At 42.6% G+C, this 26769-nt stretch overlaps 1 protein-coding gene across 3 annotated transcripts in view; it reads left to right on the top strand.

Moving 5' to 3' along the window:
* Positions 1 to 26769, top strand: part of UBE4B (ubiquitination factor E4B) — a 918898-nt gene that overhangs the window by 147332 nt on the left and 744797 nt on the right. For all 3 annotated transcript variants that reach the window (XM_085609806.1, XM_085609805.1, XM_085609804.1), the window contains exons 3-4: positions 5065 to 5200; positions 5621 to 5708. In XM_085609806.1, the coding sequence (XP_085465932.1) occupies positions 5065 to 5200; positions 5621 to 5708 (224 nt within the window). The remainder of the gene's footprint in view (positions 1 to 5064; positions 5201 to 5620; positions 5709 to 26769) is intronic.

Below are 26769 nucleotides of genomic sequence, written 5' to 3' on the forward strand. Positions count from 1 at the left end.
AAGGGGAATTGGTGTAATAGGCTTTGCTCCTTGTGCGGAACGAACTCGCCCTGGACAGCCTAAAAATCAATAAAGTCGGCAAATATAAAGTCAGATAATGTGAGTTGCAAGCAACGAGCGGAATTCATTCCCAGGGAACCTTTCTGAATGTCCCCAAAATCTCTTCAGCAAACCAAGCTGCTGTCTGGTAGGAGTCGACCTAAAAATGAGGCCTGAAATTGATGGTGCAGGTGTCCAAGCATCTCATAGCCCTGGCTACAGGCCATAATTCTGTTAACCTCCTTGGTGTCAGTCGTCCCAGGAGCTGTGATTAGATTCGGGGTATGATTTCCCACGAGGCCAGTTCAGCTGATGGGCCACAATTCTTAATTCAAGCGAGCAGTGGCTGGAAGGCGTTAGTTTTAAGATGGTGGGGCCAGTTTGTTTGTTATTTAGATTGGACAAGTGAATCTATGATTTGTTTAGTCTGCACTGGTCTTGACATTTTAATGAACATTTGAATATTTGCCAATAAGTTAGCCATTTGGCCATGGGGCCTTTCTTAAACCACTTTTCCCAGAATAAGCACAATGAAATGAACTAAGACAATTCATCCCCTCCCGCCCAATTCGAGAAATAACCCTGTAAACCCCTGGTCCACCTTTTCCTTCTTACCCCACTAACCTGTCCCAAGGTACTCGCATTCATGGTACTTTGAAGTTTCTTTTAAACAAAAAGTATTGGTTTATCTGACATGTTTTTGCAACCAGTAAATATAAAATCTAACTTCTGCTTTAAAACGATATTTCGAAATTTTGCTTGGACTTACTAAAGATGAAAAGTGGATGAGTGTGCACACAATGGACTTTTCTGTGAAATGCTAAATTATGAAGCATAACTATAGGAAGGGAAAATGTGTCTGCTAGAAGAAACACGAGGCATCTAGAATGTTTAAGGAATTGGCTTTAGTTGTGCATTGAAAATATTAGGGCCCTCGTGTATAAATCGATTTTATGGTCTGTAAGGCTCATATTCATAAAATGAGCTCCTTTCCTACCGCAAAATGGCATTTGGTAATTAACCAAACCCAATTTGCGATTCGGTAAGATGTTACTGAATCCATAATTGGTTTTGAGAATAAATTTCAATTCGGTATTTGGAAGGGGTGTGTTAAGGGAGTCCCTTTCAATACCGAACCTTTAAGGTATGTATTAATGTTTTGAGACCGAATTCTGGTCGCAAAGTATTAATATATTACCACCTCCTCAAAGGAAGTGCTTAACAATTAGCAAATGAGAAGGGGTCACCATGGGGCCCCTTTTTCTTTCTGAATGTTAACAAAAATGTTTTTTATGAGCGGGCAGTGGTTCATGAGACCACTGCCTGCTCATAAAAAGGATTGCGTGATTTTTTTTTTATCTTATGCTGTCTTCCTTTAGTAAAAACAGCCTGCATTTATTTAAAAAAAAACAAAACAAAGTTACTTTATTGAAAAACAGTCAAAGGCATGGTGGTTTGCTCATGGTGGTCTGCTGACCCCATCAGGCCAACATGGCCATTATTGTAGCCAATCGTAGTGGGTCTCAATTTAGGATCTACCTCATGCATACTAATGAGGTGGGTCAAATTGCAACCCATTATGAATCAGTATTGAGAACCAACCTGTTAATACATAGGTCGGATCTCAAAGTACCAATGGATTTGTTAGAAGTCTGTGGGCAAATTACAACTACTTCTAACAAATCAATTATTTGCACATTCTATATAAGGATTTGCAAATTGTCAATCATTATTTGTCGCAGACTACTATTCCTTAAATGGAATCTTTGTACAAGAGTCTACGTATTTTGCTTGTGAATGTAACTTGTCCTTTTTGCTTGTACTTTCACCTGGCAGATGAGGTGCACACTCGCAGTCCCTGGCAGGTGTCATGTGCTTTCACATTACATCTTGGTGTATAATAGATGGTGTGTGCATTTATAGTTGTCTGGATTAGGCCTGGGCAAAAATTTCGTTCCGTTCGCGGAAATTGCGATAATTTGACATTTTTGCATTCCGCGGAGAGCGCGAAAATTTCAAAAATTCCGGTTTCCGCAGCTTGGCGATAATTTGTTTCTTGCTCGCGCTGTAAAATAATACATTCTCGCGCGCGCGCGCGATCGCCTTACCTGAATCCCTGCGTTCGCCGACAAGTTTTCTTGATCCGGTCGCGTTCTCCATGAGATGTTGTATTGTTTTTAGCCATTTGCGCTGTCTCGCGACAGTTCGCGCCCGCAGTGACGTCATGCGTCGCGCGATCACGTCTTTCTTCTCGCGATCATGCACCGCGAGAACAACTCAAAACAAGATGGCCGCGCCCGCAAGCAACCACATGGGTAAGTTGGCGACCCGCAACCATGCAGAAAATCTCGCGAACATGCCGGAAAAAAACTTCCGCATCTTCGCGATATTTCTGCTTGTTTGCGATAATTTTAAACATTCTCGCGATAATTTGCGAAGGTTAATTCCGCAAATTCCGCCCACCCCTAGTCTGGATCAGTGTGCCACAGACAACATGTTTTAAAATTGTTTTAATTGGCATTTTTTTCAAACAGGACAGTTTACTCTGCTTCAAGTAGAACACCTGACTTAAACCCCGCCACAGAGTGTCCTGTTAGACAACAATATTTACAATGTGAAAGAACATATCCACAATTATAGCAATCACGACCACTAAGTGCTTTTCTTTTTTCCCATGTAAATCAAACAACTGTTGCAAAAATATTGCTTTTAAACTCAACTCAAAACCGGCTTCCCCATGCTCCCATCCGTGTATCAGTTGCATATGACCCACATTTTGTCATTGTGGCTTTACACCTCCTCTCCAAAGACCCAACACCTGGCTTCCCCCCTCTCATGCAGGCCCTTCGTTCCGCACTCTGTAATCATTAGCTTTGGTACCCACTTGGGGGAGAGGGGGGGGGGGGTTCTGGGGTTCGACAAAGCTTGTGTCATAGCTCCCCATGCAAGAAGATCATCCACTAGCTTGTCATCACGTCATGTCTTTCTCGTGTGTACCTCCTCCACACCGCCCCTTCTAGTAAATCCCTATGCCAGTCCTACACTATAGGAGGTCTCGGAGACATGTTTTCACATTCTGACCCGTAATGTGGTGGCTGGTCTGCTTAGTCACAGACAAATACACTACGTGGCAGTTGAGCTCTGCTTTCACAGTGTGGGCTATTATTTGTCAGATCAGATGTGCTTTTACAGTTTGGAAAAAACCGGAACTTGAGAAATTAAGACGCTGCGAAGTTTGACGTATTACTTGAGGGAACGTATCATGGCTCCTTGAGGATATTTGGCATTGGATACTCCGGGATACCAATGCAAACCACAAAAGAATAACATAATGAGAACGGGATTACAATTTGAAGTGCATTGGATTTATGACAACTTTTCGAGTGGAAACAATACTTTGGAATAACTACTGAACAGCAGTGTGTTATCTACGATATAAGTGCGCCTTGAGGATGCCCCAGGCAGGACGAAACGCGCGTCGGCTGCTGCATTCCATAAAGAAATAAAAATAATTTTTGAATAATCTACAGCTACGTGTATATTAATTGATGTGGAACTTTCTCTGAATATGATGATATGGTTATTGAAAGTATTCAAAATATACAAGGATTAGAGTTACTTTTGTATGGTGTGCTCCTGTGTCTTTGCTGCTTGCTTTTACAGACTTGTGTATATGATGTGCATTCAGGTTGTCACCTGGTGACATTGAAATTCATGTGACAGGTAAGTTATGTATTCACATTTGGTTCAGTTTGTGGCATGGGACTTGTTTACAGACTAGTTATACAAACAGTGTGATGTGTATTTACAGTTTTACCTGCTAAGCAGCTGGTGATATTTTCAGTCATTTAGGCGCATTGTGATAATGTATGCATGTATAGTCTCTAATACTTAACAGCACCGTTACATTTTCAGTGCATGTTAGGATTTAAATCACTTGTACATCATACATAGCTATGTCCTGTATTAATTTTAATAACAACAAGGTTCTAGACGGAATCTGAGCTACTGGCAATCGCTTGGGCCGCATTACTGTCCATGTCCTCTGTTTGGACAGCAATATGCAAATTAGTCTTGACCCTGCTCCAAAAGGAACATTTCAACCTGAACTGCCATATGAGGTGCTCTCTGAACCAGAACACAAGCAACCCAAGACCGGTTTTGCCCTAAATACAACTTGGTAGTTGTCTGGTATAGCTTGGTTCCAGTGGCAGAGTGAGCAGAGGATCCTCGTCTGGGCATATCCATCGCACTTAGGGCATTGGTTGCTTGAGCCCCAGTTCAGGGTGGACTTATGTTAGACTGTTTCCAGTGGAGCAGGGGAAAAACTGATTTGCATATGGCTGGCTGCAAACTGAGGTGGCATGGTGTGTAAAATAACAATGGACTGGGATGTGGTCCGATTAATTACTAGTAGGTGAGATTAATTCAAGCATTCCATCCATCATTTTTTAATATATTTTACTGAATTAATTGGCAGTTTACGTGTTACTACCTCTTGAGTTTTTTTTGGTCATCCTCTACTTCGCATTATTGAACTCATTGATCTATTTGTAATGTTTTTCTTTTGGTCTCTTAGTTTGAGTGTGCATTTAATAATTGTTTGGGAAGGGTATGTTTCTGCCACATTTCCTCCTGTTTATATTCTCTAATGATCAACCATTGGTTTTTTGGGTCTTTTGCTCCATAATAAAAGCCTCTGTCCTTCTTAGCATCCTCTCGTTTGAACAGCTTACACATTGCTTCTTTTAGCATGCTTTTTCCCTGTAATGTAATGTGCACTAGTGAGAGGTCTTCTTGAACCGTATCCTCCCCTAAACCCCATTCAGGGTTTACGAGCAATGTCTCTGTGTCAAAGTATTTCTGTATAATAACTTTCACTTTGCTCCGTTGAGGATCTTTCAGTGCATTAGCGTTCCTTGTGTTGCGTCCATAGGCTGCCGTTGTACTAGTTCCTCATTGTGAACTATTGTACCTTTGCTTTTTCCCCTCTCACCCTTCTAACCAATTATTTGTTTTCATTAGGGACGGCGCACCGCAGTCAGAGCAGCGAAGGAGTAAGCTCTCTCAGCAGTTCTCCATCCAACAGCCTCGAGACACAGTGCCAGTCCTTGTCCCGTTCGCAGAGTATGGACATAGATAGCGTATCGTGTGAGAAAAGGTTAGTGGTGTCAGTTGAAGGTACTATTTATCAAACATTTTCATTTGTAATATTCTTTGCAGGGACCCATAATTTTGCACTGTCCCTTATTTACTATTTACTCCTTACAGCATACCTCATTTCCAGCTGTTATACTTTGATTGTACTATGTGGTTACACTTTTTTGAAATCCATTCATCGTTTGGTGAAAGGCTGACTTACTCTAAATCCTTGAGTGTATGTGGTAGCAGGGGAATAGGGAAGATGGATGTAAAATAATCACAGGAGTGGCTATGCAGAGGGAGGGAAAATGCTGCCTTACACACCTGGTAGACCAATCTGTCTCACACAATTATTCCTCTTCTGTTTCGATGACTATCCATTGTATTTAATGCAGAAATCTGTTGAGCTGACTTACGTTTGCCTGTTTGACACTTGCAGCATGTCCCAGGTGGATGTAGACTCTGGGATCGAGAATATGGAGGTAGACGAGACGGATCGCAGAGAGAAACGAAGCCTTTTGGATAAAGTGAGTGACAGCTATCTCTTTCCTGAAGAAACATAGTCTAAACCTCAGGCAGTGTGCTAGAATATTCATTTTGTCATATTATTGAGTTGCGTTCATTAGTGGAAGCTCCTTGTTTATTTTGATGTAGAGTGGATGTTTCATTTTCTGTTTCCTTAACAGAAAGCACATAGTCGTTTAATCTACAAACTGTATTTTCACAATGTCTTTTGAATTCATTAATGTAAAACCTCTTTGAAGAGGAATTTTATTCACTGTAGGTCTGTGGTTACTTTTAATATGTTCTTGGTCTCCCAACCTCCAACTGTTGAACGTCGAGCTTAGGAGAATGAAACCGTATCCTCACAACTTCAGCAGTAACCTCATCTGCACACTAGTCAATACTTGTCCCGTAATGTGAGGTTCAACCTAATCAATGGATCTAAACAATTCTGAGAGCTTCGTCAGTTGATAATTCCCAAAAAATGTGCGAGGAACACCTGCCCCTTGTAGTGCTCCTTGACTTTTCCCAGCTTTCGACACTGTGGATCTTCAAGTCCTATGGAATAGTTAGTCCCTGACACATGCTGGTTTTTGCATTGTTAAATGATTTCATTCATTTTTAGGTCTCGCCTAGGCAGCGCTTGCGCTATCTCTTCCAGACAAGCTGTATGCAGGTATGGACTTTAAGCTCCGTCCATCCTTTAATTTGGCTCCTACTGCTGTCCTTTGTAAATGGTGGGCGTTTGATTGGTGAATAAGCTTAGTTGTCCCTCCTTAGTACCTCCTTTTCTCCTGTTGGAACCTCCCATGAGGACACCCAGTTACATGTGTTGTTAGTCTGGATGTTTTAATTATAGTCTGTGAGCACTATTTTCTTAAATGACTTTCTCCTGCCTACTGTTGCAGCAGCAGGGAGGACACCTCTCCCGCAACTGCGTTTGTTGTTAGCCAGCGCAGCTCACCTAACTCGATCTTGCGAGTGCTCACAATATAATATATATGTTCGCGCTATACAACACTTTATAAATAAATTTATTTTTTATAAACAGCGTGACATGACGCCCTGTTTGTTCATGCATTTTTTCAGCAGAAAAAGTATATTTTAATACCACCGCCAAATTATTATGCTTTCATTTCAGCAGTGGGGGCTTCAGCTTTAATAAATAGCGGCCGAGGCTCACGCAACATGTTTTTTTTTTTTTTTGAACAGTGACCTCTCGAGCGGCTCCATGCCCCCAGGGCAGCATATAGAATACATGCTGTCAGAGAGAACTGCAGCCAATCTTGAACTGAATTGCCCACTGAAAAGCCTGCTTCCGATTCATCCAATGGCACCAGAGAAAGTGTGGGCCAATCACAGCCTGCAATGCTTCCCCGCCTTCGGCGTAAAGTGAAGGCAAAAAACTAGGAATACCACGCCGAGGTGGAGATAGAGACCAACTATCAGCAACCGGGCAAGCCATAACAGACTACTCTCTAATACACTCCTAACCGAGAAGACTTGTCTGCGGTGCATTGTCTTGGTTGTTCAGACTGCTTCTGGAGAGCCATGTATGAACTCCAAAGCCAATCAGGACTTTGAAATTCTGTGCAGGACATTCGGTTTGGTCGAGGTACTCCAATCCTTAGCCATTTTATATTTCCCCTACTCTCACAGGATTCCCAGCATACGTACCACCGTGAGATTGGTTGTTTTGCTACCGAAAGACTTGAAACTATGGACAAACAACATACTTTTAAAAATCAAAACGGGAATTTAGCTGAATTTACGGAAGTAACGGCTAGCCTCTCGCTTTAGTGTGGTCTCCCCACTACCACCTGATGTGTTAATTAAAAACAAAACACAAAAATTGTTGCGTTTCTTATGTAAAATGCCTTTACAGATCCTCTCTTTGCCGAAGAAGGTATCTGGTATTGTTATGGTTGAAGGCAAGAGTGGAGTTCTTCTGTGTTAAGGCTTTGCAACAAGTGCAGTGGAGATTGAACGGAGGAGCCTCATTGATAGACTCTGGTAGCATGCGGTTTTAGAGTACTTCCTTGTTAGCTGGCAGAAAACGAGAGCTTAGCTGCACCTTCTGTGTTTTTGTAGAATTACTTTGTATACCCTGTAGTATTCCCTTTAGCTAAAACTTCTATGTTTTCATGTATTTCTTCCACAGTAAAAGGTTCATTCAGTGGTTGTCAATTAGCCCCTACACTCAGGCCATCATCTCATTCAGGTATTCCGTGATTTGTTCCAGCACGACCTGATCCTGCACTGTAAATTGCTGCTTATAGTATGTAAATACATCAATAATTTCTTCAGTCGAGGTCATTGTTTCTCCTTGGTCATCTCTTATACTAGCACTCTGTTATGTTTGGTTGGCTCTTTTAAAAGCCGTGGAAGTGTTCTACCAGGCCTCTTTCTCCATATCTTCTCGCTTGGGCATGTTTACCTAAATGTGCAGTTTCCCTATACAATCATTCACAAATCGATTTTTAGGATGACTAACTGGAAATCCACACCCTTGTTAACTTATAGCACATACCTCACTTGAGCTTGTGGTGAGAGACACCTGCAAGTTCTCCTTTTCTGTGAAAAGAGTATGTTTCCTATTGGGGCTTAGGAAATGTACTAGGTGTGATTCAAATATTATTGTGCTGAACACTACAGTAGGATGCATCTGTATCCATTCTTGAATGCCCAGTATGCCCTCATAAGTTATTCTGGCCATCCTAAGCGGGGAAGGGAGTGAGTTGCGGACAGCTGGAAAAAGATTTGAGACTTGGAAATACAGTGCTCATATCAGCTGGTACATACTCTACGTAACCCCCTACCAGATTACAAGAATCTTAACAGAGTCCTTTGCACACATTCGATAAATACAGTTGATGGACACTACAGAGCAGGGTAGAGGCATTTTCATAACCCTACCCTCCATAATCTGGTTGGATCAACTCTTCCATTGCACCTGTAAGTTAAACGAAAATTGGAAACTTGGTCACCTGCCCTAAGGCTTGCCTGTCCACCACCACCCCTTCTATGCAACGATATAGCACCCTCTATGAAAACAATACTAACGTATAAATCGAAGACCTACATTGCTTCTCAAAAATTACCAATAGGAAATTAAGGACATCCAAAAGTTATCCTTTATGATTACAAAACTATTTCCATACACCTTGTCCAAAACATTTCAAGCTAGAGATTCACAATAAAAATGCAATAGTGAGTAGATTCAGAGACCAGAAGAGAGATAAAAGAGGAAGTGAATAAAAAAAAAAGCATCCACTTCACACCCGATAATTTTTTTTTTGCATTTCAAAATTGTAAGGCAAAAAAATAAGGAAAGGCAAAAGTCAATGAAAGGATATATTGCAGATCCAACAAAATAAAGCCTAACGAAAAACATTTCAAAGTGTAAACGTTCAAAAGTTGATGTATTAGTCTATTCGCAGAGACAGTAATACTTGGGCACGCAGAAACCGTTTGCATTCAAGACACATTAGAACAGCAGGGTTCATGCATTCTTAAACGAATTTTCAAGATTTAATTCCATGGCCCCCTTTAAAAATCAGGCCCCATTAAAAGATACCACTTGGCCTGATTATTTTGCTTATCAAGTTTGATTACTGTGTCATACTGTGTTTAAGTTACAGGCTCTTTAGCACCTCCTGAAGTAAGCCTTGGCTATTCGCTATTAGCACCGTTCAAGAGACACAGTTGCACAATGAATAACTCCATTATCCAAGTGAAAATAAATAGTTTTAAATACAGAAATACTAATAAGCAACTGTATCTGCTATGGGTAATTGCCCAATAAAGACCTCATGCCCCAGAACCTAAATAAAACGTTTCATAATCTGCTTTTGTCATTTTCCACACAATTGCCATCACTTACATCCACTTCACTCCAAGACACAAGTTAATATCATTTACATTACAGCTGCAATAGCTCAAAAAAATGCGAGACCAGGTGCATTGGAAATGGCTTGTTGAAAAGCAGACGGCAGTAAGTCAAGCTGTGTCCGTTCAACTGACCGGTTGGGTCTCCCTATGTTTTCATCAGTTATTGAATTTTAGGTATTTTTTATTGTTTTGAGGACAGGTAACAGGCCACCTTCATCCACTGGCCGGTGGGGGAACAAAAAAACTATTGTGAAAATAATAGGAAATGGAGGGAGGAGTAGAGAGAAGGAAAAAAAAATCACATTATAATAAAATATAGATCGTTGTAGGTACTCGACAGGTTGAGCAAATATCACCGTACAATTGTAAAGCGACTCCTGTGTAGGTACAATATACATTGACAATGCACAACTACATGAGCCGATTGAGTGAGTCGAAGAACCCGCAAGTATGCCGGGCAAATCAATTCAACGAACTCAGTCGCTAAAAATTCAATAGTTGAGCCCATGTTTTATCAAAGCGTGGTCACGTGTGTGTGTGTGTGTGTGTGTGTGTGTGTGTGTGTGTGTGTGTGTGTGACACTTGCAATCAGTTTCTCCATACTGACAATCTTCCATAATTTGTGCAATCAGTCTAGTCTTGTCGAAACAGTTTCCGTTCACCAGTGGGACAACAGGAGCTGTTTAGCAGCATTGTCAGCATTCCGTCCATCATTTGTTTGTTGTAACGCTTTTCGCCCTAAGTGGGATGGGTATTCCCAGACGTGGGACCCGTGCTGACTATGCCACTGGAGTCAAGCTATCCTGGCTGATGACGGCTGATAGCCAGAAACCGGTCCTAGGATGCTTGATTCTGTTCCAGGGAAGACATGGCTTGGCAGTTCGGGCTGGACTGTTCCCATGAGGCACAGGGTCAAGACTGATTTGCATATGGCTATGTCTGAACTGGGGTGGTGTAGTGGGCAAAAGAACGATGGATTTAACCCAGATCTCTTGACTGGGGGAGAATGTATGCATTGTCAGCATTCCGTCCATCATTTGTTTGTTGTAACGCTTTTCGCCCTAAGTGGGATGGGTATTCCCAGACGTGGGACCCGTGCTCACTATGCCACTGGAGTCCAGCTATCCTGGCTGATGACGGCTGATAGCCAGAAACCGGTCCTAGGATGCTTGATTCTGTTCCAGGGAAGACATGGCTTGGCAGTTCGGGCTGGACTGTTCCCATGAGGCACAGGGTCAAGACTGATTTGCATATGGCTATGTCTGAACTGGGGTGGTGTAGTGGGCAAAAGAACGATGGATTTAACCCAGATCTCTTGACTGGGGGAGAATGTATGCATTGTCAGCATTCCGTCCATCATTTGTTTGTTGTAACGCTTTTCGCCCTAAGTGGGATGGGTATTCCCAGACGTGGGACCCGTGCTCACTATGCCACTGGAGTCAAGCTATCCTGGCTGATGACGGCTGATAGCCAGAAACCGGTCCTAGGATGCTTGATTCTGTTCCAGGGAAGACATGGCTTGGCAGTTCGGGCTGGACTGTTCCCATGAGGCACAGGGTCAAGACTGATTTGCATATGGCTATGTCTGAACTGGGGTGGTGTAGTGGGCAAAAGAACGATGGATTTAACCCAGATCTCTTGACTGGGGGAGAATGTATGCATTGTCAGCATTCCGTCCATCATTTGTTTGTTGTAACGCTTTTCGCCCTTAGCAGCCCCAAGAGACAAGGTGGTGGCCACCCACAGCAGGATTTTAAGGGGTAGGACGGTGCATTTTGCAATCCCAGTATTATGTAGCTGGGGAACGTTGGCAACTCTTTATCATAAGTGTTGCCAATATCGTACAGAATGGCTGACCAGAATTGCTGAATCTCCATAGCAAGTGCGCAAGGGTGCCCTCCTGTCTGCAGCGATTCCAGCACTGAGGGTCTCTTACATTGCCCCCCTCCCCCGGCTACAATCGGGCCACCCTGATTGAGGTATTGTACCAATAGTGGGCTATTTTAAGAAACCTTTCTCTGCCTGTGGTGCTGCTTGAAGAAGCCCTAACTCTGTGGATAATATCCTGCCATTCCTTAAATGAAAATTCACGCTCGCACTCAGATTGCCACCTATGTTGTTCTGGTGATTTAGTGAGATGTATAGGTGTGAGGAGGAAGGAATATATATCTGAAAGTAAGTGTTTACCGAGTGGCGTGTACAGGCTGTGCCAAAGGCTGCGAATCAGAGCAGGGCGTTCTTGTATCCGAGGGCGCCCTCTAATTATCCATTCTTAGACTTCCCGCTTTGAACTAGAAGCGCTTTGAACTTAAACATTATTCTCAACCATTAAAAAAACTCTCCAAACTCCCAGATACCCAAGATCATGAAAGAAGCAAACAATTCTGCAATAAGCTAGCAGACTCAGTCCAACAAAAGGTTAAACAGGGCTTCGATGCATTTCGGCCCCTATCTTCGTTGCCCTACAAGTATCCAGCTGATAGCTACGGTCCTCCCTCAAATCCTGATGGCTCTGTCATACCTATTTTTCCCTCTTTCTCACCCATTACACTAGATCAGATCATTAAATTAATCACTCTAGTAAAATCTGGGTCTCCCCTTGGCCCCTGCCCACCGAAAATTCTTCATTTAGTTCCCGAGATAATAACCTCTTCACTTTTGCCCATCTTTAATCGTATGATCTCTTCAGGGCATTTTCCCATGGAATGGAAGAAAGCTTACATTCTGCCACTCATGGAAAAAATCCAATCTGGATCCTTGTGACCCCTTGAATTACAGACCCATCTCTAGGTTGCCTTTCCCGGCAAAAATAATGGAAAGATTTTTAAATGAAGAATTATCCAAGTTTATGTTGGAAGGCGACATCTTTGACCCTTCACAATTTGGATTCCGGGCCCATCATAGCATCAAGTTAGCACCACTATCAGCCATGGAGGAGCTTAGGCAAACACTCGATAAGGGTGGGAGCGCTCCTCCTGCTTTACTCCTTCATATCGAATAGATCTCAAATGGTGGCTCACGATGCCTTTGTTTCCCAGGCTTTTTCACTCCCATGCGGAGTCTCGCAGGGTTCGTTGCTGAGCCCCACTCTTTTTAACCTTTATGTTACTCCCCTGGTAAGTTAATAAGAAGCTACGGTTTCACTCTGGTGTCTTATACGGATGACACACAGATTATAGTGTCAATCAATAGCTCGACTACTAACACGCGGTCTCGGGTGCATGACTGCATGGGCCACATAGGAAATTGGATGCAGGATAATTGCCTAAAACGTAATTCATCAAAAACAGAGGTCATGCTCTTTAGCAATTCTCCCCTGATTTGGTCAGACAGCTGGTGGCCCTCTCATATGGCCCGCCTTCCGACACCAGCTAACAAAGGAAAAGATCTGGGGGTCATCTTTGACTCTAAATTGTCATTTGATACTCAGATTAATCATACCACATCCGCATGTTTTTTATTCTGAAAACTCAAAACAAAAACAAAAAAGTACTCCCATTCATCCCTTTTGAGTTGAGGAAAACAGTGGTCACTGCTTTAACTGCATCTAGGCTGGACTACTGTAATGCCTTATTTACAAGTGCAACCAAGCGCAGCATACCCATACTACAGATGACCCAAAATGCTGCAGCAAGAGTCCTGTTTGGCCTTTCTCTCTACGACTGTCTTTAGTGCTCTCACAAAGTTAAACTGGTTGCCCATTAGTAAACCTAATAAATTCAAAGCCCTGTGTATAGCTTTCAAAGCCAAACATGGCCTTGGCCCGTGGCAGCTGTCGCAGTACTTTAAATCCTACATTCCAGCCAGACCACTCAGATCGGCAGATAGTGGCAATATGATTATTCCCAAGGCATACAAAGTAAAATGGGGAGGAAAAAGCTTTGTCTATACCACCACCAAACTTTGGAACTCCCTTCCTATTTCCCTAAAAAAAAATCTAACTTGCTTAAATTCAGGAAGGCCCTAAAAACCTGGCTATTTTAGTGCAACTCTTCCACAGTACCTCTGCATGTATGCTTGTTTTCAGCGCCTAGACACCTGCGGGTATATGTAGCTCTATATAAATTCTTCATTTAAAAGATTTTTAACAGATTTTTAGGAAATGCTGCGTAACACAAAAAATGCCTGCCCATTGGAAAGGAAGTAACAATTAACAAATTGTGAAACTGCACGAATAGCGGGAATTGCGCTGCTAAGAGACTCAAGGGTCTGAGGGGCGGGGGTGGGACGGCGGGTGTGGACGTTGATTTTTAAGCTCATTTACTGTAAAGATTTTAAATAATTGAATGGTTAATAAATGTACTTACTTACCAGTTAGGTATATAATGTTGGGGTTAAAAAAACATTTGTCACCGTAGTGGAAGACTTTCAAGTACTGATGGGGGGAAAAACAGACTTAACCTAGTCACCTCATGGGGTATTTGAACTAGCCTATAATGAAAGTGCTGAGGTTTGTGATGGAGAGGAAGTGGAACCGTGCAATACTGCCTTTAAAAGAAGAAGCCAAGCAAGAGGGCTCTTTTCCATCATCCATCTGCACAAGAAGTGACCTCCTTGGATTTCCCATCATTCTTCTGCATAGGAAGTGGCATCTCTCCTCTCCACTCCCAGGACCTACTTCATAGAGGCAGCTGCGGGCACCCTGCATGCGCACCAAAGACTGTCTGCACCTGTCCGCATTTAGACCATGGCCAGCAGCAGGAATCCTAGTCTTCCTGCCGCTATCCTGCTATGACCCTCAGCATCCTCAGCCCCGGCTGCCGCTCCCCACATTGCTGCCTTGCCGCAGCGCACAACACAGCGGCCAACCACACGAAAGAACTCTTCAAAATCGTCAAGGAATTCTCCAACCAGACAGCCATGGAGAACACCATCCACCTCTCCCAAGAACTCTGTGACACCCTCTCAGATTACTTCACCAGCAAGATTCCCACCATCGACAACTTCAACCCCCAACCCACCACTCTCAGCCTCGACAACCTCATTCAGTCGGCGAACAGCTCAGCTATCATGTTGTCCGTCCATCCACACCGGAGCACCTATGTACCCCTGCTCACACCATCAATTCAACCTCCGAACAGAACCAACCCAATCAGCACCAGCATTCTCAACACCTCCATCTACACGGCAACCTTCCCAGATGGATGGAAACACGCAGAGGTCAGACCCCTCCTAAAAAAGCGCTCCTGACCCCCAGCTACCTAATGAATTACTGACTGATTTCCCTGCTTCCCAACCCAGCCAAAGTACTTGAGAAAGCCATTAACCAACAGCTGACCTAATATCTGAAACTAAACCACCTTCTTGACGCCTCACAATCAGGATTCCTTGCCAACCACAGCACTGAGACCACTCTGATTGCCACCACAGACATCAGAACCTTCCTCAACCACAGAGAAACTGTAGCCCTGATCCTCCTTGACCTTTCTGCTGCGTTTAATGCACTCTCCCACCACACCGTTCTTGACAGACTCCACAACATGGGCATTCAGCAAAACACCCTCAAGTGGATCGTTTATTTCCTCTCAGGACGCATACAGAGCATCCTTATGCCTCCCTTCAGCTCCACACCCAAGGACCTTATATGCAGCATACCCCAAGGAGCCTCGCTCAGCCCCACCCTGTTCAACATCTACATTCCCCCCTCACAGACGTCTGCTCCCACGGACTCAACATAATCTCCTACACTGATGACACAACTTATACTCTCCCTCACATGGGACCCCTCCTACGCCAAAACCAACTTCTGCAACTCCATGACCAACGTAGCCAAATGGATAAGAGACAGCTGCCTCAAACTCAACCTTGGTATCTGCCTCAACAGGCAACTAACCATGAAACAAGTCAATGCAGCCACCTACTTCCACACCCTCAGCATGCTCAGTCAAATCATTAGACTGATCCTAACCAACACCAGAAAGAGCGTCGCGTGTGTCCTGTCCACCAACCGCCTCGACTATGGCAACACTGTTTAGTCGGAATTTCCACCCAGCTTCTCAAAAGACTCTAGACCACGCAGAACCCCGCGGCCAGACTCATCCTGAACCTCCCCAAATGGACCAGCATTGCCCCTCCCTTCCGAAACCTCCACTGGCTACCCATGCAGAAGAGGTGCCAGTTTAATATCCTCACTCACACACACAAACCTCTACTCAACCAAGGCACATCCTATATCAACCATCGACTAAACTTCCAACTACCCACAAGAAACCTGCGCTCCACCTCGCTTGCCCTCACACACCCACCCTATGAATTATCGTAGCCACAGCAGGGGCTGCTGCTTCTCCTACATCACTGCCAGGACCTGGAACAACCTGCCCCTCCACCTTCTAACAGCACCTTCCCTGGCGGACTTCAGAAAGAAATTCAAGACATGGCTTTTCGACGGAGACAGACTCAGCTCCCAGAGTGGTGACAGTGCTGCGCAATAAAAAATACTGTTTGCTTGATTTGATTGAAAACAGTACTTGGATTTAAAGAAATAGGAGCACAAGGAATGTTAGTACAGGCAGCAAAACTTAAAGTATTGGCACAAGGAACATTTCAGATAGTTAAGTAAAGACAGCACAAGTCTTTCTCGCGGAACTGAAAAATTAAAAGGAAAAAGGATACACATGGAACTGAAGGGAAAATAAAAGGGACAACGGGTAAAATTGGCAAAAATCCTATTTCGGGTACATGGATTTCCAGTAGTAAAGGAATAGAAATTTATTAAAGGAGGCCTGTCCGAGGGGTGCACCCATTAGGTGCCATACCAGAGCCCTAGATAGTCATTATGGGGTGGGATCTCCATGAGTGTAGGTGCAACTACTTAGAGTATGGGAGGGGAAGATGCAAGAAAGAGGAAGTGAAGTTAGGGCAGATGAAGGTGACAGGAGTCAATGGGAGAGGAAAGAAGAGAATGTCGTTTTGATGAATATGATGAATACTTAGCGCACACTGAAAATTATTTCTTCAGATGTGAATGGAGTTAACAAGAAGAGGGTGGTATTAACATGACTCACCACAGTTAAATCTTTGTTTATCCTTTTACACAAAACAAACATTAGGAGCAAATCTGAATCTTACATGTGAACGGGCAGGCTCTATGCAGGCATATTTTTTTCTTTACCCAAAATTCTTTGGACCAAATTTATAAGGCCTCACATGACCAGATGCATGGTTTCAGGGGTCATATTTCCCCCCAAAATACTTGACATTAGTCACATATAATGAACCTAAAGAGACTGATCCCACCTCTGAATGGTTTATTGATCATGTTGATTATATTTCGTCAGCCTTTTTATAGCAGAGGGCCATTTGAACTGCCTCCAGTCTTTATATATTAAGAATTATGGTGTGCCCCATATAAATCCCAAGATCACCAAAGCAATGATTATTAATAAAAAGCAACTATTACTCCTTGAGCTGTGGCAAGCAAAAAACGTAATACTAGACCATATTCATATTTTTTCTAAAAGATCCCATTCATCATTACAATTGATTTATTTCTTGGCTTCCTCCTTTCTAAACCAATATGAGTTTGTTATATGCTCAATTGTTTTTCAGACCACACAGCCCTTTAAGTGTAGAATTCACACAAGAAGCAGGCAATCCAAATACATGAATCGTGGACACAATTTTTCTCAACAGATAATTTTAGCACCAATCACATAGAAATCTAAATCATCCAATTATTTGCACAAAAAGAAAGGCATAGGTGCACAGGAAGTTATTTGTGAAGCATTCAAATAAGCCCTAAGAGGCAAATTTATTGCACATAAAATTGATACTGAAAGTGAATAACCTGAGGTATCAAGCTTTATATACCAAATTAAAAGAAGCACTGGATTTTTAAAACTTATAAAATATTAGAGCACAGCTTTTCTAGTGGCAAGAAGAGCTGCATCCTTGCCTATTACAAAAAGAGATGGCTGATTTTAGATCAATGGAACAGCAGTTTATGAAGGAGACGTAGCAGCAAAATAGTGGCATATGTAAGTGATTTGTACCAAAAATACGGTTTTATCAATGCAAAAATAATATATTCAATTGTGATTAGAGAGACATTTGGCCGGATTTTTCTAGCCCATTTCAAAAGCGTATTAGATTTTGCTTTCTTTACGGAAATGCAAAAATATGCACAGAAATTAGAAATTCAGGTATTTACTAGAGAATATTTGCAAATGGTACACCACCAGTTAAAGAGGAGGAAGTGGAAATATCAGTAAGCAGTCTACAAAATTGTAAATCCTCTCGTAAGGATGAGTTTTCCTGCAGAGATGTGTACAATTTTTATCAATGAACCCAAAAAGCACTTGCCAAACTGTTTAATTATGTTTTGGCAAGTGGCAATATTCCTAATTCTTTGCACAAGGGTGCTGTGTAATGCTCTTTAAATAAAGGAAATAACCTTCTAGACCCCAATTCATATTGGCCCATCACATTAGTGAATAGTGATTCTAAGAGCTTTTCTAAAAATCTTAACAACGAGAATCATAGCTCATGCTTCCATCACTAATTCGTAGAGATATGAACGGGTTTATTCCCAGTAGACCGCTATATACCAAAACTAATTTTGTAGCAGAAGCCGGTGATTATCTTTCTTTGATGCAGATCCCTGCTTGCTATAATTTTACTAGATGCAGAAAAGTCTATCAACCTTGTCAGCTTGAAAGTTTTGCTTGATTGTTAACAAGAATGGGGTTCCCCTCCAGACGACGATTGATAGCCGCACTCTGTAAAGACTGTGTGGCAAGTCTGATGATAACAAATTAGTGAAAGATATAACTTTTACTCGTGTAACCAGACAGGGCTGTCACATGTCTCTAATTCTTTTTGCTCCGTTTATTGAACCTTCAGCCATCGTACTTAAAATAGTAATCTAGCACCAATTCATCTTTCTGCACCTAGATTCAGAGTATATGGAAATTATATGTTGCTGATGCTTATTGCTCAACAATATACTATACAGTTCACATTAGATATAATAGCAGAATTTAATTAGCTAGGAGGCTGTAAAATAAATTCAACTAAAACAAATGTATTATTGTTTCATGCTTAAAAGGACGTATTAACCATTCTTCAGCAAAGTAATTATAATATAAACCCAAACCCAAAAACCGCCTGACCTTCTACCGGCCCACCAGACACCTGCGGTCTGCCGCCCTTGCCACTGTCCCATGCATCCAACGCACACCGAACATCAACATTCCTCGCCGAGTTCAGGAGCAGACTCCAGATGTGGCTGTTCGAATAGGCCACAATCGCGCTAGCGCATTGATACCCCTTAGGGTGATTAGCGCGCTCTACAAAGCTCTGATTATTTCAGTATATAAAGCTCTGAAAATTATCAAGATCTTTTTGAGCTGAACTACGCACCTTCAATATGTATTTTAAAACACGTGTGGTTGACTAGACAAATAGATTCTAGTTTGAGTTACATTTGTAGGAAGAGTATCACTGATCAAGATATATTATCTCTGTCTAGTTCTATTTTTTACTTTGGTAAGTATTCTTTCTGAAAACATTTTCCAAAAGTTATAGAGTTTAAATCGCTGTATTTTTATGGTGCAAAAACCACCCAAAATGAGTATTAAGAAATGCTGTTTGGCTATTGATATGGGTGTGTTAGCAGTTCCGAATTTCTCGATCCAATGTATTTCTTTTAATATTTTAAATCTGAGTTATGAGAATTATTTTTTCAGCCCAATTACAGGTTAACAAAAGTTACACATTTTTATATTTTTTAAAAAGTGAACCTCATAATCCGAAACTATTGTACATTGAGCACATGATATAGGCAGACATTCACAGATTTTGCATGTACATATAATGCATATGGCAGTTTAGATGAAAGTGAAATAAATTTCTGGAACATATGACATTGATAAAATTAGCAAATGAGTTTGAATTGGTGCATTTCCCCAATGGGACGAAATAGCTAATACAATAGAGACTCAGGTGGGTTGGTACATATCTTCCTATATTCACATTATTACATTGCTACATGATTTACCTTTAAAGAGATTGAACATCTTGTAGCATTGTAGAAACCTTGTTTTTGAAGACAACGAAATATACAGGTTTTGGACAAGGGGCCATATTTCTTTTCAATATCAAGGATTTACAAGATTGAATGATAACTAATTTACTAAATCAATAGGAAAGTGAGATTGATCCTGGTATAAATCTTGAGGATTGGAATGACGCATCTCAGAATAATCATAAAGCAGTGAGAGAAACAAATTTACAAAATTCAGCTATTTACAGAATGGCTCCTTTTCACTCCGAAACAGCTCAACAAACAGAATGCATATATCTCAAACCAGCGTCCCAGATGTTTGAGTATTGCTACATGGAGGTCATATGTGTTGACTTGTCCATGTTTACAACAATTGTGGCAGTTATTGTTTACTTATCAACACTATGCATGGACTATCTATAACTCCTGATAAATGTTAGTGAGTTTTGAATGCTCTGCATATCTACATATTGCATTGAGCAATCTGGCTTTTTCTCACTATTTTTCGAAAGCTAATGGTCCTCCTCAGTTTATGCGAATTAATAAAATGAAAAAGACGTGTGACGGAAAGAATGTAATTCAAAAAATGAATTTGCTGGCCAATTATGATAAACCTTGAGGACACTTTGTATCCTCCTTATCCTGTATTTGAAATGAAGATTATAAAATAAAATGTATAAGAACATATAATAGTATTAAAAATCGTATCTGTAAATTTATTGTAAGTCAATGAAAATGCAATTTTTTTAAAATAGGGGAACACCTGTGTGAACTCTGAGAGCTTTACATTTCCAAAAAGTAGCCTAGTTCTAATTTCAGCAAGGGGTAATTTATGTAGATGACTCAAAGTTTTCCCAAAGAAACCAATCCTTGGAAGTAAAAAAATAAAAGTTAAAATGTAGGAAATACATAGAACTAAGGGACAGTGTTTTCATCTGAAATATTTTGCCACTAAGGCCAATTTATAAAAGTAAGATAAAGTTATGTCCGTCATACCCTTCTGGTTGCAGGGATTTATAGTGTTTGTTGGTTGTCAAAAACACATGCAGCCCTGAGCCACCTGCTGAGCTGCAACTTAATTGATTGATATTTTTTTGTATACATATTGTGCATCGATTTATGCAGTAACCTCTAATAAATGGAAAAAATGTTTACGAATGAATCGTGCATTTTTAAATGTTCCCAAGATAATACGTTTAGGAATAGCAGTTATATGTACAACTCTGTATTTGTGGTTACCCATACTGCCATTCGATTCAGAGGGCATTTTCCAAAAAGTGTTCTTTCTTGCACACTTGCTTACATTTGAAAACAAAAAATGGAGAGAAATGTTGTTGATAATAACAAATATGCTACTTTGTGGGTTTCCTAACTTATCCAAGATACAAATCTTGTGTGGGTGAGTCTGTGGCCGCAACAGGAAAGGCCACAAAACAAGGAAACATCGTAAATTTTCCTTTCATAGTGACTCCTTCTCGCAAAGTGGGTAGCTACAGTATTTGATCCAGGACTTGGCTGGCACTCGGGGAAACTAACATCACACATTTCTAAAAATTAGATAACCAGGGGAGTCTAGGGTGGTGTGATGGTCGCAGATCCAACTTAATTTTCTTACCCAGAATGCAATGCAAAAGTCAAACTTTGGTTAAAATTGCAGATTTTCCTTACAGCTCTGTGGGAAAGTTCCAGAATTTGCTAGGATCTACAAAATTCCCACCATCAAGCAGTCCCAAAGTACTTCTGATAAAAACAGTAGCCCACTTGTGTGGGCGAGCCTATTGCCCTCAACAGGACTATCAAACCGTTGGACGATGTGACGTCAATGTGGTGTTAATTAAGTTTTCACGTACTTAGAATGTTGGTCCTTTCTTATGATATAAGTTGCACTCCCACCTGAATGGTAAGCATCAGTCTGGGTAAGTGTGGGAACTGAGAGTGGTAAGTCTTTGGCTGGAAGTGCCTGAGTTTGCAATCGCATAAATGTGTGAAAAATAGTTTTTTTTTTTTTACACCCATACGTTGAAGTTTGCAGGGTATTCTGGGTGAGAAAACATGCTAGGATCCACACAAGTCAGGCCACATATTCTTGTGTATTTCTAGGTTTCAGAAATACACATAGCTAATAGGGTTTGATGCTTTCCGGCTGACCTAGACAGAGCTCAAATAGTGCAGCCATTCGCCATGGCATGCAAGAGGAAATTGGGAAAGGAAGGGGCTACTTCCTCTGAGACCTCTGTTTGAGTGGCTGTTGAAAAGAGGGGACTTTAATTCACTCATCGTGGACTTGCCACAATAACATACAGGATGAGGGAAGATTTGGCAGAGAACTAAAAATTTCCTAAGTTTACGTTGAGTAGAATGTACAAATGTGTTACTAAAGGGATATAGGGTAAACAATCTTCCCAAAATAGAAGAAACTGCTATGCAACACAGGGTTGGCAGTGGCCAGACAGAACATAACACAATATTGGGGATGGTTAAATGTCTACAAATATGGTAGGGGTGTAGTCTGTGCAGCCATCATGGCAGACTCATCTTCCTAGGCTCAGTCTGCCGCTGCTGTAAAACCGTGCTGTTTTAGTACTGGCGTGCACTAACCTGTTGGCGGAGCCTTGGCACTGACTCTTGGACCCTCCTCGGCCCAGAGAGTTGGTTCTGGAGCGGGGCTTAGACAGCATGAAGAGTGCCAGTGGTGGCCTTCGCTCAACACGCCTTTGTCAAGATGGTGGCTCGGCAGTGAGTGCCTGTCACCTCAGGCCTGTTGTGAGCTGCTGGGTGCCTGGACCGGGTTCCTCGGTGGCCCGCTTTGCCTGGGACCGCGGGTAGATGAGAGGAACGCCCAGTGAACCACAGAGCGAGTGGACCGTAGTTGTGCTGTCTGGATCGGGCCTTGGCTTGTGACTGGGACTGCTTCAGTCTCTGGGCCTCGTTGGTGAGTGGGTACCTCGGACCGGTGAGTGCGGGGAGCTCCGGTCTCCTCAGTCAAGGAGTCGATTGTGGGGAGGCACAGACGGAGCCCTCCCTCTCGTCTAGGGTTACCCCCCCATCGATTTGAAGAATTGCCAGTGTATTGTAGGTCCCCCTCTTCTTGCTGCTGTGTCCTATGTCCCTCCCCTCAGCCCTGCAAACTGTACCTTCCTGGTGGGGAGAGCCGTGCTTTGTGCTGCTGGATCGGGGCTTAACTTGCGTTCCTGGGTCGGGGCTTTACTTGCGCTCCTTGCTCTCATTCAGAACAGTCATTGGAGTGGCCCCTGGGCCCTGAAGGGGTGGCTGACCCCTCGTGCTGCCCGGGTCTGCTCCTGGCTCAAGCGGGTTGGCCCTGGGTGCTTCATCTGGTCTGGAGGCCCTCCCCTGATGTTCAAGCCAATGTGACGCCTGCTAGTGGACCGTCCTTTCTGACTGAGTCACGGCACAACATCATGGGCTGGGATAAAGCCCTATCCTCGCAGGTGGAAATGGACAAATATACTGCCCCTCTTGGGGGAAGTGGGATCCTGGCAGCAGAGCTTCGTCCTAGAGGGGTCGATGGATGGTGCCCTTTACAACCTGGCGAGTGTATACATCCCCGCCCTCAATCATTCACTCTCAGTGCAGTTCACAAGATACTTATCGCCTCTACCAGGGGAAGACCATATTCGGTGGAGATTTTAATTACATTATGGGAGATGGGGATTGGTGTGGGCCTCCAGGGGGCTGCAGGCTGGGACTCCCTGATGCCTGGTGAGTCTGGCACCTGGGCGCTCTGTAATACATTTGTGCGTCTGCAACGTCACTGTTCACATTCAAATCAATAAACTTTTATTTAAAGCAATGTCTACAAATATAATGACTGACCTTTGGACGTGATTGGTGTAGGGCAGCTGTACAAGACCATGCAAAAGCTGAGGCTGCTGATATATATATCAAAACTCTGGGGAAAAGGTGTGAGAAACAAAACCTATCATGCATCTCTCTTGATACTTGTTCAGCCTTCTCTGAGGAAGGCAAAAAGGAGTAACCATAAAGAGTGACAAAGTAATCCCCGAGAAGAACGAACTGAGGAGGTGCTAAAACCTGCTTGTTAATACTCCTGCTCCATTGAAGCACTCAGTATGATGGGAACAATTTTGTTGAATTATTACTGTACTTGCAAAATCTGTACACTGTGTTAAATCCCAGTGGTAAAGTTAACTGCAGTTAGTGTCTCAACATTGGAAACAAAGTTTTTTTTTATAGGTAGACCCAAAGTCAAGATGTTCATCTTTGGCCTCACTGTAATTAGAATGCAAATAATTAGATACTTTAGGAACAAGCATTTGCAAGGCAATAGGTCTCGCATTTACGCAAGTTTGTGCTAATTGCATTGTAAATGACAATGCCGTTTATTAATGTTTTGGTTTTTAAAATATAAATAAAATACATTGTCATTTACAATGCCAATAGCTTCAACTCGCGTAAATGAAAGACCTATTGCTTTGCAAATGCTTGTTTCATCCCAGCTACTTGATGCTGCCCTGCAAGGGAATTCCTACCTGGAGAATCACAATGCTGTCCAGAACTGCCCATTCCTTCCTGACGTCCGTGACCTTTCATGGCCTCCACTTTTACCCTTACTTTATCAGTACCACAGAGTCAGTAATTCGAGGTTATTTTTGGCCCAAATATTTTTCTGGGCGAAGTTCCATGGATTTACAACACAGTCAGTAAATCAAGGTCATTACACTACAAGTCTTTGCTCATAGGCAGGACCACTGGAATAACGGAATATTGTGGCCGCCGCGTTCTCGGAGTATTTACATATTTTCCACACTTGCCACATGATTCAAATCTTCTGTATCAGTTGCAAACATTGATTCTAGCTCAGATGGATCAAAAGAGGCTTAAAAAGCATCAGCCGTGGTGTCCCGGGGGGGACAGACTCTTTGCAAAGGTTAACTGTCACCCTTTTGTTGCTGACGGCTGTATTCGGGTGATAGTGCTGCTAATAAGGAGAAATGTTTGCCCAGACAGTACTACTGTGTTGTAAAATTACAAAATAGCAAAATATTGCAACAGAATGTGCCATATTACGCTGCATTATTGCACCTTTTTTGTGTCTGATTGCGTTTGTACCTCTCCAGTCCCTGCAGCACCTGTTCTGACCTGGGTCTCAGGCTCTACAACAGCTCTGCTGACCTGCTTCTCTGGCTCTACAGCAGCTCTGCTGTCCTGCTTCTCTGGCTCTACAGCAGCGTGATGACTTGGTTCTCAGGCTCTACAGCAGCTTGATGACCTTCTTCTCTGGCTCTACAGCAGCTCTGCTGACCTGGTTCTAAGGCTCTGCAGCAGCTCTGCTGACCTGGTCCTCTGGCTCTACAGCAGCTTGCTGACCTGGTTCTCTGGCTCTACAACACCTCTGCTGACCTGGTTCGCTGACCTGGTTCTCTGGCTCAGTACTCTGGCCATAGAGCAGCTATGCTGACCTGGTTCTCTGGCTCTACAGCAGCTATGCTGACCTGGTTCTCTGGCTCCACAGCAGCTATGCTGACCTGGTTCTCTGGCTCCACAGCAGCTCTGCTGACCTGGTTCTCTGGCTCTACAGCAGCTCTGCTTACCTGGTTCTCTGGCTTTAGAGCAGCTCTGTAACAAAGAAGCCTCATTATCACTCGGAAGCCAGTATTTACCATGGACGATGACGCCAGCCAATGAAAAATATGGGCGGGGCTTCAACACCACTTCTAAAACATACCCTAATACAGCATGCCTCGCAAAGCGAGCAGGGCATGCGCTGCAACGCTAGGCTCGACCTAAAAAGGTATGGCAGACAGCAGCCAATATTCTGATCAACGTTTGCCCTCTAGAATTTACTGCTTCAATTCAATTTCTTTCCAGTGAGTAAAGATTGAAGACTTAATGATAAAACTGAAAGGAATGTATGATTGCTTCTACTCCTCTTTTAAGAATGGCAGCATTTTCAGATCATGGCTACTGCTATGGCCAAACATTGTGATATTAATAGCTTTGGCATATCGCCCTAACCCCATAAGAATGGCTGACAAATCATGCACTACCTTTCATTGCATCCAACCTTTTTGGCCTCTAACCAAGTACAAGTTCTAGAAAATGAAGACTGAAGTATAGAGCTGAAAATCGGGTACAGTAGGTGGCAGCAAAAGTGTACTGGTATACACTATTAGTAGATGTAGCTTCAGCGACACCATGCACAGCTGTTTTACCAGTGTCCAAGGCTGACTTGAGCAACAATGACCATTAGTGTTCCACTACTCTGTCAGAAGCTACAGTAGCAGCCACGCAAGAGCTCCATCACTCTGAAACCACCATTGCATTAATAGGAGGCATCAGAAACCATCTTCAAGGTGATACAAAAGCAACACTAAAATGGGTGCTGGAAATTGTATGGAATGCCAAGTTCTGCAGCAGTACATCAGAGGTGTTGAGACCTAATCTTCTGAACCCAGTGATTCAGGAGGTTCATACCGTAGTCATGAAAGTTGTGCTTAAGTGTACTCCAACATCAAATTAGTAAGGACATCTACTCCGGATACATTATTTCTTGAAGTGGAGAAACAAGAATTCCAACCACATCTAGATCTGAACGGTCCAAATAAGTGGGTTAAGAGAAACAAATCTGCTTACTGGTGATTTACTAGATCTATCCTCCATGACCTCTTGTGGAGTGAATCTTTGCCATTGTTTTCCCTAACACTTACATTCATATTCTAATTGTTCAGCAACAGTAATTTTCTTCAATTTAAGATCGGCTAGTAACATTAGAAGTAAATTGTAATGCCTAGTCACTAACTGCTTGGTGTTAGAGGCAGCCTTCCCCGAGGGAAAGGCATCTCACTCTACACATATTTGAACTATTGGCTGCGCTCAATCAGGGGTTATGCCATTTCTGCAGCCTACAATAGGTGTGCATTAAAGTCCTTGTCCATATTACTCGCCCAGTAGAAATAATGTAATAGTCGCCGTGGGCACAGATAACCAAAGTGTATACCCTAGAAGGAGTAATGACACCTGATAACATCTTTCCCAACAGATGAGTCACGTCTTCTATGCTTATTGTAATTGTGCATTTTCTAGTGCTGATTACCAGCTGTCAAACGAGGTCTGCGACAGAGTCAATTGTGGTATCGAGATCTTCTCCAAAAACCATAGATGATGCTTCAGTGTAGGTGGGGTCTCCTCTCCAGGATATCTGGACTTGA

This window comes from Triturus cristatus, chromosome 1_2, assembly GCF_964204655.1.
Source record: "Triturus cristatus chromosome 1_2, aTriCri1.1, whole genome shotgun sequence".
NCBI lineage: Eukaryota > Metazoa > Chordata > Amphibia > Caudata > Salamandridae > Triturus > Triturus cristatus.